Source organism: Camellia sinensis, chromosome 2 (assembly GCF_055761805.1).
Source record: "Camellia sinensis isolate YWXY chromosome 2, ASM5576180v1, whole genome shotgun sequence".
NCBI lineage: Eukaryota > Viridiplantae > Streptophyta > Magnoliopsida > Ericales > Theaceae > Camellia > Camellia sinensis.
Window position 1 is genome coordinate 174,185,385 of NC_138962.1, and position 12,401 is coordinate 174,197,785.

General features: G+C 36.7%; 1 protein-coding gene and 1 long non-coding RNA gene across 2 annotated transcripts; both read left to right on the top strand.

Moving 5' to 3' along the window:
• The first annotated feature begins 1,931 nt into the window (after positions 1 to 1,931).
• Positions 1,932 to 8,818, top strand: LOC114310518 (large ribosomal subunit protein uL3c). The gene is made up of 2 exons (XM_028256534.2): positions 1,932 to 2,686; positions 8,393 to 8,818. The coding sequence occupies exons 1-2, from the start codon at positions 2,131 to 2,133 to the stop codon at positions 8,680 to 8,682; spliced, it is 846 nt and encodes a 281-aa protein (XP_028112335.2). The 5' UTR covers positions 1,932 to 2,130; the 3' UTR covers positions 8,683 to 8,818.
• Positions 8,819 to 11,203: 2,385 nt separating this feature from the next.
• On the top strand, positions 11,204 to 12,098 carry LOC145820462 (uncharacterized). Its single transcript, XR_014362048.1, has 2 exons — positions 11,204 to 11,778; positions 11,884 to 12,098. It is a non-coding gene; the product is annotated as an uncharacterized LOC145820462 (long non-coding RNA).
• The last annotated feature ends 303 nt before the right edge of the window (positions 12,099 to 12,401 follow it).

Genomic DNA, 12,401 nt, shown 5'->3' on the forward strand with positions numbered 1-12,401 from the left:
CAGTTTTAAGGACTTCTTTGGAGGTAGCAATGTGAAGAAATAGAGTAAAACAACAACTGAAACTTGATTAATGACACCCAAATTTGTCACTTAATTACAAGAATTAAATTACAAGAATCAAGTATTACAATCGACAGAGTTACAAAAGCACTGGTTACAAAGAGTAACTGTAAATCTACTCCAAATTATATGTACTAAACTATTCTTAGATAAGTTAAATTATTTCTAAATTTCACAAGTGTTGTGAATTGGGTTGAAGGTTCATTCTTCTTCGAATTTCCAGCTTTTATAATGCTATATTGGCTTAAGAGATGCAACCACGTACGCGCGTGTCCATCCATTAGCAACCCCTACTTGTTCATGATTCATAACTGCTGTAGCCTGTAATCGTTTTCAACTTCCTCCTTCTGAAACAACGTGTATTGTATCAGAAGACTTTCATGAAGAGTCACAATCTTCGTGTCCACTATTCTTGGGCCTGGTCATTTTTTTATTCTTTGTTATGCCTATTGACAAAGAAAATTAAATTTTGATGCTAAGGCAAGTCAAGTTTGAATATAATTTTAAACTCGATAAGTTTTCAATTTAAACTTAAATAATTTATTGCTTTAACTCTACACGTTTATATGCATTATAAAATATCAAATTATTCGAGCTAGATTTGTACTCGGCTCATTAAAAATTCATTTGAGTTCGATTCATTATGTAAACAAAACAAATTTAAATATATGTTAAAATTCATTAAAATTTTAATTCAGGCTTAAATAATTTATCACTAAGCTCTCGACTTATCTCCTTTATAGCCTTTCCTTCGGTGAATTCCAATTAAACAGAAAGAAATTAAATTAATCAAACAATTGATGTAGAGAGCCTTGGAAGCAAACAAAAGTTGATGAACAAAGAGGCCTTGGAAGCTACTGTAATGGGTCCTTTGAAGCAACGGAATTGTAGTTACAAACCACACACAGAGTGAAGCAAAAGACTTGGATTTATGAACACCTCACGCACAGCAACAACCAAAATGAGTGTAATTATATGACAATTGTAGGAGTTACTGTATTTTTTTTGAAAAAAAGAGATTAGTATAATTTATTCAAAAATTAACTTGTGATTTGGACTCACATTTATGTGTATGCTCCATTCTACAAGATTTGAATTTAATCAACACAATACTTTTCTCAATATTTTTGTGTAGAAAAATCATTGATACACTGAATTTAAACTCGTCTAAATCGCCCGAATTATATAAGTCGGACGATCATTTGGATAACCAATGTCACTTTTATCAATTATAGTTGTTACTCTTGTTAATCACGACTGTTACCCTCATCCAATTGGCATCTGCCGGATGACCGACATCCTCTTGGATGACCGGTTGGATGACCAACATGTACAAATTTAAGCGATTCGGATGAGACCGAATTCGATGGATGTAGCATTGTACTTTTGTGTATATGAGTTCTTAATATAGTTAGAGGAATTAAATAATAAAAAGTAGAAATGAAACAACTAAATTAATAGATGACACTAGAGCATAAAATTTAATTTAAAAATTTTTAGAGCAATAATTGTAAGTTCTTTTGAGCAATAAAGATAATAATAATTTCAAATACTATATTATTCTTATTTATTTGTCTATTAGTCTTTTTATTTAATTACAGGTCATCCATCTATTTATCTATCCGGTGTTAGCTATATGTTCATATCACCACCACATCACTTATTACCTTTGGTGACTTTTCGATAACAATTCAACAACTGTCGATAAAAAGAAATATATATATATATATATATACATATATCATTTAAAATAATAAATTATCCTTCCATCAAACAATTTTATTAATCATATCATTACAATCAAAATAAAATAGTCCATCAACTTAATACCATACACACCCTTAAAAATAGAGTAATCATATAATTTTTCCACAGAAAGACAAGACAAAATTGGAGGTACAAATTGATATCACTCATCATCAATAATACTGATATGATAGACTAGTCCCACATGATATGGCACCACCAGATCATGCCCATATCTTATCCCATCCTCATTCCCCAGTCCTCATAAGAAAAGCTCTCTCATTCCTCCTCCTCCTTCTTCCCCATTTCCACTCACCCTAAAAAATGGCCACCATTTCTCTACCCTCCACCCCAACAATCTCACCATCCCTAATCCTTCGACCTCGCACTCACACTTTCACTTCTCTTTGTTGTTCCTCTTCGTCTCTCTTCGGTCCCTCTCTCATCTCCCCCAAATTCACCGAACCCAGAAAAATTCTCCCATTTTCCACCACCATTTCCATGTCTATGGAATCTGGGGTGGGTGTAATGGGGACCAAATTGGGCATGATGAGTTTTTTTGAGCCCGGTGGTACTGTTGTCCCAGTCACTGTTGTGGGTTTCAGAGAAGGAAACATTGTGACCCAGGTCAAGACCGAGGCCACAGATGGCTACAATGCGGTCCAAGTCGGGTACAGGAGGGTTCGAGACCGAAAGCTTACTAAGCCCGAGATGGGTCATCTTCAGAAGTCTGAAATCATCCCCTTGCGTCATCTACAGGAGTTTCGGTTAGTTTCTGTTGATGGGTTTGAGCCTAACCAGCGTTTGGTTTTGGAAGAGCTGTTTAAAGAAGGGGACTTGGTTGATGTTTCTGGAACCACCATTGGCAAAGGGTTCCAAGGTATGTGCTACTTTTAATTATGTATGTATAGAATGTATGTTAACTGTGTGTGTAATTGATAATTTTGCAAATTAGCAATGAAACTGATAAGGGAATGTAGAATGTTTGATGGTGAATTCATACTCTGCGGGTCTGTTTTGATTGTTTCAGCTTTTCATTTTTTACCATAGTGCTTACAATTTGATATTTGGTGGTGATATGATGCACATATTATTTGTATTCACACATTGGTGGACTCAGAAATTGTAAGAAGGGGGGGGGGGGGGGGGGGGGTGCGCAAAGTAAAATTATTTAGATTTTGGAGGCCAAAATACTAATTTATTTTATACGTACTCAAAATTGCATGAAAATAATGAGATTTTTCAAAGGTTTGGGGCAGCTAAAATACTATTTTAGTTTATAATTACTGAAAATTGTACAAAGTAATGAATTTTTTCAAAATTTTAGGGAGCCAAAGTAAAATTATTTTGATTTTGTAGGGGCTGAAGTAAAAATTATATAAAATTTTGAAGGGGTTAAAATGCAAAATTCTTTTATAAATATTCAAAATTGCATGGTAAAAATTTTGGAATTGTTATTGTTTCTGCTCCTGTGTAATTTGGAATTGTTATTCTTAAGCTGTGTTCTAGTATAATAATTTGTTGCAAATTCATATATATATATATATATATATCCCCACCCTTTTAGCTAGGCTGTAGTATTATCAGGATATTTTAGAAATTGGAGGTGAAATCTTTGAGGTGGATACATTTGTGCCTAGAGGGAAACTCTTAAAGGACAAATAAAATAGTGATGGAAAACCTTGGAAATATGATTAATTCCTACTTTGGAGGAGTTTAAACAACCGTAACCATAACAAATTGAGTGCTGTTATTAGCACCTACTAAAATTCTTTGAACCTCCAATTTCTTTGGACCCCAACCCTAAACCCTAAATTTTAATAATATTTTTTTGGACACCCTACTTATTATTAAAATCTATCCATATTCATAATATTTTCACAATGAAATGCACACCCACCTAATTTTTCATCTCTCCTTCCCTGACTCACTCAATCTCCAGAGTTAGGAGCTTTGGTCGAGTATAGAATTCTTGGACCCCAACCCTCCATCACTCTCATCGCCGTCTCGGCCGTCAACGAAATATTCCGACGACTCTCATATTCTCTGAACGCTATCCGTATCGCCGAATTAGTAACCTCTTTCATCCTCTCATCATCATCTTCTGCGTTGCTTTTTGTATCTTCGTCATCGCTGAGATCGATTGAAGATACTCCAATTTCTACGGGATTTGCATAACCATTTGTAAGATGAGGAAAAACAGAATCATCGTCTAAATCGCCATCAGAATTCTGAATGTAGCCCAAATCAATTTGTTCACCACTGTGTAGCCGAAAAAATGTATTTTGTTCAGAACTGTTTTGTTAAACAATAATGATCCTGTCAGCACTGTATGTCCGAACAAAATTTGTTCATCACTGTGTAACTTGAATCCATTCCAATTCACAACTTAAAATAACATAAATTAAATCCATTCAAAATACATAACTTAAATCCATTCCAATTCACTCTTTTCCATTCTAAGTTAGTTTAACAAAGAAAATTACATAACTGACTATCTGCATTAATGTTCGGAACCTATGTATTGAACGAAAGGATTATGTTCAGTACTGTATTACCGAACATAATTCTAACAGTCAGTAAACCAGTACCGAACAACTCGAACGAAATAAGAATGACCGAAAACGATCGAGAATGTTAATACAAGACAGATAAACTTATCAATTGAATGCCGGTCTCACTAGAATTGTTGTCCTCGTCCTTGTCCTCCATTGCTCTACACAGTGAAATAAGTGATGAAGTATACGTTATACTTGAAGCAAAACTTTCAAGTTCAATAGCGTTGATGATGGTGATGAAGATGATACATTCAGAATTTAAAATGATTATGAAAAAGAATAGATTTAGGGTTTATATTAGTTGGTTATGAAAAGTAATAGGTTTAGGGTTTACAAACATGGAATACGTATAGTTAGACTTGGACTTGGAGTTGGAGGTGGGGGTGGGGGTGAGGGTGGGTGTCAAATATTATAGAGTATTAGTTCTTATTGATAGGTGCGTGTTCTATTTAATAATGTCTTTTAATGTAATTTTACCTTAGGATATAATTGTAATAAAAAAAAATATATAAAATGGGGGTCCAAAGAATTTTGGCAGGTGCTAATAGCAGCACTCTAACAAAATAAAGGTACCCATACCATAGGTTGTGATTACATGAATCCATCTGAGAAGAAATCTAATAACTTAAAAGACAAAAGGATGATGATGACAAATTCAGCTGAGAGGAGGGAGGATGAGATAGAGAGGACAGGGTGCCTAAAGCTGTTGGATTGTAGAATGCACAAACAAGGCATTGGCTTCATGTATCATGTGGCAGGGAAGAGGAGACAGACTTAAAACACAATTTTGTTCTTAGTGCTATAATTACCCATGAGATTGATCCTATGTGATTGAGAACCTCTTTGTGGTGTTAAGAAGTAAAAGGGCCTATGGAGAGCCAAGCCCAATGCTTAAAATTCATGTAAGAAGAAAAGGACATGCGAAGACCTAAAGCTGAAGCAAACCGTACTGGTTTGATAAATTCACACATCAAGAAAAGATGCTCTTCTCTTGGACTTAAATTAATTGATCGAATGAGATTTACCATCTTTACAGGAAGCTAATGTTTACAAAACAACTCAAGTGCTCAACGGCTCAATCTCTTATTACTTGGTCCATCAGATTTGATGTGTTAATGCATCAGTAATTTTTACGTAGATACTTGACTCCTTTAATCCAGATACTCAATCTCATAGTACTTGGTCTATCAAATTTGATGCGTTAAGGTGTCAGTAATTTTTACATAGATAGTATCCTTGGCTCCTTTAATCCTGATAATGTAAAATCGACCCATTCTTCTACATGCTTGATCAATTGAATGTGGTGTAGATTAACTATAGTTGGTGAAATTTGATTTTTTATATGGTTTCTTTCTCTACCACAATTTCCCTGTACTCCTTCTGGACTTGATTGAGATATATGGAAATTATGTAGCATTTAGGCTGGGCCTAAAAGTCAATTAACCCCATACCATTTCCTTATTTTTGAAGTGCATATTCATTATCTCAACTGAGGGCATAAGAGAAATGTCAAAGCTACCATAATAGATATTTGTTCTATTGAGTTCATGACCATAGTAAGTTTAGTTTTGGACATAGGCTAGATTAGCTGTTGGGCTTGACTTTTAGAATCCAAAGACTTGGTGATGTTGGACAACTTGCTGGATTTTTAAACAAAGGCTGTTTAAAGGCCCAAACAGTGAGTGATTTAAATTGAAGGCTAATAGGAAGGAGAAGAGATTAGGGATGATTTGGGGGTAATATAGGATAAGGTTTTGGGGCTGAAATGTACATTTTTAATGGGCTGTGATTGATAACCCAAGAACAACTTGGGTATGTGCACAAAGAAGAAGAAAGAGAGGAAGCAGAAGAAGAAGAGGGAGAAAGAAGCGCTTCATCCCCACAAGGGTTAGGCCAATTACACACAAACACAATATCAAATTCTTATAATATCAACTCTTCTATTGAATCATTAAGATTACACATATATTTATAGGCAAAGACTAGCCTACTTCTATAAGGACTATGACTCAGTGTTTTAAAAAGCTCTAGGTGCATTGAGGCGCTAAGGTCTTCTAGAGCTTAAGCGCGAGGTGCAAGGCGAGGCGCACACCTCACTAAAGATAACCAAAATATTAATATAGGCGAAATTTTTAACATAAAACAAATATTCTTAGAATTTCACAAGATAAAAAATAAATAATTAAATAGAACGACATTCAATATTCCAAAAATCATGAAAAATAACATTCAACGTTTCAAAAATTTCTCAAAAATAAAATTCAATCTTACTTTACCCTACACTATTTATCTTTCTTTATCAATTTATTAATGTGATTCATTTCTTTTTTTAGATAAGGAACTCACACCATATAATACCTTAGTGGCTTTAATTTTAAATCGGGACCAAATTGCCTGATAGCTTCAATTATTGACCCGAAACTGTTGTAAATTACTACATTGAAAGGAATCCCAAAGCCATATATTCATCTTGCAATTCCAGAGCTTTTGCTTAATGCCTAAAGCTTTTTTTGATATGAAAATTAGGGTTCAAAACATGTGTTTACATTTTATATTAAAGGGGTTGTAATTCCATATGGTTATACACACAAAGAATAAGGATGGAGCAAAAATTTAAATGAAGCTCATGAGGCGTGCGCCTCGCGCCTAAGTCTAAGGCGCGTGCCTCAAGCGCCTCAAATGTGCCTTTCCTACTGTGCCTCGCCTCAAGTTGTCTAAGGTGCCTCAGGTGCGCCTCGTGCTAAGCGCATGGTTAGGGCCGCCTTTTAAAACACTCGGCAACTACTAATATTCTAGACCAACTAAGACTATGACTTCTAATTCTACTTCAATCTCATAATAGGAAACTTTGATGACTTCTAATTCTACTCCAACTTCAAAATAGAAGACTTGGACCTTTTTGACCACTAAGATTATTGTAGACATAATAAAATTCATAAATAATGACTCATTTAATATCTTGACCCTAAATAAAACCCATTGCGATCCTTAGAATCCATATCCAACAATTATTGAAATTACCATAATACCCTTAATTACTAAAACCTACTATAATGACATAAAGACTCAAAATTAGAAAAAATACAAAGAAGAACTCAAAATTATTCCAAAATCGAAATCTCCAATTCTTGATGTCCTAAACACGCTTCATATGAAATTTCAGATTTTTTTTTTTTTTTATTCTTTTTTCTTTCCTTCCTTGTTCTTCATCACTTGATTATTTGGCTTTTTGCTTTTGGTTAGTTACGTTCTGAGCTTATTATAGTCAGAACCTTGCATGTTTGAATGCAAGGGCTCTAATGAGAACTAATTAAAATACATAATTGGTTTTCCAGAGCATTCAATATTCAAACGCTAGGTCTTTTATTCGGACGTAGTATATTCTGCTTTGAAATATGGAGCACTTGTTTCATCACAGTGTGCTTATCGTTCGTGGTAGCTTACTGTTCGGACGTGTGTCCTTTGATGCGTGATTTTGTAGTGTTTGGAATGGAAGCCTTTGGATCTTGATTTCCTTGTTCACTTAGGATTTCTATTAGTACATACTGGAGCCTTGACTTACTTGTAGGGCTTAACCAATACACTGGGGGCTTAGAATTATTGACAGTGCATTATAGTCTAGTTTCTATCTTTCAAATTATTTTAAGAGGGTTTCTAGGTCTAGTAGTTTGTGTCGCCGTAATTTGACCAAGTTTGGTTTTCCATGTAAATTTTTTCTTTCTTGTTTTATTTCTCTTTATTTATTTCTACTTAAATTAATTGGTTTATTATTTAATCTAATAAATTTGCTAAATTAAAATATTCTTGTTAGTTTTGATTTAAACTAAAAACAATGGAGGGAGGTTTTTTTGCATACTCTGACTGAAAACCTTGTTTTCAAAACATGCCTCATTATCTTCTTGGTAAAATTATAATTGATTTTGCTGTGTTCTGTGTTTGGAAACATAATCCTATTGCACTTATTGCTTTTTTTTTCTTTATGGTGTTATTAATTGTTATTTTTCTTTTTTGTGTGATTTTTGTTTTAGGTGGTATCAAAAGACACAACTTTAAGAGAGGCCTTATGACGCACGGATCTAAGAGTCACAGAGCTCTTGGATCAATTGGTGCCGGTACGACGCCTGGCCGTGTGTATAAAGGGAAAAAGATGCCAGGGAGAATGGGAGGAACCAAGAGAAAGATCAGAAAACTCAAGATTATGAAAATTGACAATGATCTCCGAATTGTGATGATCAAAGGGGCTCTCCCTGGTAAGCCAGGAAACCTTCTCCGAATAACACCCGCAAAGATTGTTGGGAAGAACATACCTAAAAGCTAGTTTTGTGTTGACGATCCAAAAATAAGTACAAAAAAAAGAGTTTTGTGTTGTATTTCTTGCTCTTTCACACTATTGATATTAAATGTACTTACTTTTTGGTTAAGTCGTATCTCAGCTAGATCTGCTTGTTGGTTTACGTCAATTTATTATATTTTGATCAGCATAACTAAGAACAATGAGCTACAATTGCTTTGGAAGATTCATCTATAGTCATGATCTAATACAATAGTTCTATACAATGATAATGATCTGCTTGATTGGGGCCTTGTCACTTTAAATTTAGGGCCTTCATCAGTCCTGGAAAAATTTGGATCCAGCCTAAATGAATGACAATAACAGGAAATTGAGATGCCAAGATTCTGTTGAACCAGGGCATCACATGGTTGTCAGTATCTTTGCTTCACTTTTGATCATTGAATTTATGTTAAGCTTTTCAAGAGGTTTAAAGACATGGAGTTATTGTGGGATAGAGTGTGTTATTTGGCATCATTTTGGGCCTCAATTTTGTTTGAATTTAAGGAGGCTCTGAGATTTTTGATATCTAGAGATTGGAGAGCTATTTGTAATGTATAGTTTTTTTTTTTTTTTTTTGGTTAGGGCTGTTTGAATTATTGGACAGATATTTGTGTTATTTGTTTCATTTTCAAGAGGATTCCTTGTCCCCATTTTGTACTTCTTTTTTATATTTAATATTATTCCTTTTGTTGCTGATTAAAAAAAAAGAAGGAAAAATGTAAGTATTGTTTTGCGAGAGCATCATATTACCTAGTCACGGCTTTTGAAGCTATCCAACCAGCTGTAGCAGCTTTTTTGAACTGTTATTGCTAATGGGTTCTTCACTTCCAATATTAAAGGAATAAATTCAGTAGGTTGGTCCTATATTATTTCAGTTGTTGTTCAATTATCTGGGTGAATTTTATATGCACACTTGGTGTGCTTGTGTTGATACATCTTTTTGAGTTTCAAAAACGTTTGCAGTGCAGCAATGATTATATTGCTTCTTTGAAGCAGTTCTACTTCAAATTTTCTTGCTGATTATGTTCTCTGCTAGGCATACAATTTTTAGTGAATGAGTTGTCCAGCTTTGCCATTTCCATTGGCATTCCTTTTGGTTAATTTCCCGTTTGGTAACACTTACGTTTTCAGTTTTCTATTTATATTTACAAAAATTTTAAAAACTCAAATAAAACTTGTTTGGTAAATTTTTTATTTATAAATCAGTGGTCTCAGTTTATAAATTTGGCCAAAAAATGTAAACTCAAAAATTGTGTTTCTATTTTGAGTTTTGAGTTTTTTTTTTTTTACCACCCAACACTAACCATCACCCGCCACCATTTTTCACCACCGTCTTCCGTCACCACCACCCACCCCCACCACCACCTGCTACCACCACTCACCACCCATCTGCCACCACCACCCACCACCTGCCACCACTACCACCCACCACCCACCACCTAGCTGCCACCCACTCGCTACTGCCATCCACCCCTCACCACCACCACCCACCTGTCATCCACCCGCTACCACCCACAACCCGCCACTACCATCCATCGCCTGCCACCACCACCTACCACCTACCTACCACCACCACTCACCACCCACCTGCCACCACCATTTACCACCCGCTACCACCAGCTACCTGCCACCCACCACCACCCATCACCACCACCACCATCACCCGCCACCCACCTGCCACCGCCACCCCCACTCATCTGCCACCACCACCCACTCACTACCACCCACCACCTGCCACCGTCACCCACCCACCCACCACCACCACCACCCGCCATCTGCCACCCACCTGCCACCACCTACCATCTGCCACCACCACCACCACTACCCACTCACTACCACCCGTCACCGTCACCCATCCATTCACCATCACCACCCGCCACCACCCGCCACCACCCTCCATCCGCCATCCGCCACCGCCACCTACCTGCCACCACCACCCATCACCCGCCGCCACCACCACTACAACCCACTCGCTACCACCCACCACCCGCTACCGTCACCCACCCACCCACCACCACCACCACCCATCACCTACCCGACACCACAACCCACCCGTTGCCACCCACCACCACTCGCTATCCGCTACCCACCTCCCATCACCACCCACCACCCGTCACCACCACCACCAGCCACCGTTACCGTCACCCACCCACCCACCCACCCACCGGCCACCACCCGCCATCCGCCACTCACCACCCGCCACCACCGCCCACTCGCTACCACCCACCACCCGCCACCGTCACCCACCCACCCACAACCACCACCCAGCCACCACCACCCGCTACCCACCGTCACCACTTTCCACCACCGTCTTCCGCTGCCATTTGTCACCACTTATCATTTCTCGCTCTTTTTTATATTTTTAAATTTTTTTAAACATTTTGTCAATTACCAAACGCGTTTGTAGTTTATGTTTTTTTAAAACTAAACAAAAAATAAATAAAAACTAATTTACAAAATTTTTGTAAATATAAACTGAAAACGTAAACGTTACCAAACATACCAGTGATTCTTAGTTTTTTAGGCATGTATCCATAAGTTGTCCCGGCAACTCAAGTTCAATGAAAATTCCGATCTACCGAATTTCGAATTGAATGCTCTAAGGCTGTGTTTGGTCGAAGGATTTGGGAAGAGATTTGGAAAGGGAAAGGGAAAGGAAAAGAGAAAAGGTAGGTGAAATATAAATAAAATATACTTGCATTTTACTTAGTTTTAGACACTTTTTCCCTTTCCCTTTCCCTTTCCAAATCACTGCCCAAATCTCCCAACCAAACACAACCTAAGATGTGGTGGTGTGAGTGTGAAGTTGTGCAGATTTGGGATTCATTTATGAAACTTTCATGAATCCTGTCTACACTTAACCCCCTGGAAAAAACTAAAAAAAAAATAAAAAAAATTAAAAGATGTCAATAGGTGAAAAGAAATAATTTGTCTATGCTTTGGTTGGAGGAGATGGCAGCAAATATGAAGATACCATTGACCACCATACGCATGGAGTTGATTGGGCTTGGAATGTAGGATGTTTGTTTGCACATTTGGAAGAGCTTTGGATGTTTGTAAGTTAATCCACAATCTGCCCAGGTAATCACCTATCCCTTGAAGTTATATAAATGTGGTGAAAAATCTTAAGTCTCTTATATGTATCCTGCAAGTGAAACAAAGCTGTATTTTCCCCCCTTCCTACAGGTTTAGAAGCTGGAATTGTTGGGTTCTGCAATCATCAGTGCTTAGAACCACCATTAGGTGTCAATGTTGCTTGAAAGGTAGCTCCAATTCTCTGTGGTTGGTTCTTTGATGGTTCTGAGTTGATGATAGAAATCAGAGATTCAGATCTGACTCAACATAGCCTTCTTAATCACCCGAGGTATACTTTGAAGCCTTTTTAAAAAAAATAAATAAAATTGTTATGCTATCCTCTTCCATTCTTTTGACTTCTACTTTTCTACTGTTTTTTTTTTTTCTTTCTTATTTTTCAAGGTTATTGTTTCTGCTTAGGCCCTAGAATTCATTAACAGTAATTTGGCAATCTCGTTTGACACCTTTTCAGTTGTAATCCTTTTTTAGTTTGAAGTGTATGTAGCATACTTCATGTGAATTGTATATTTGTGTGAATCCTTCTCATGGTCTTAAGTTGCATGTAAGTCAGAACATCCGAAATATCGTTGACAAGCCCACTTAGTTCAAACAGACAAAAATCCAGAGTT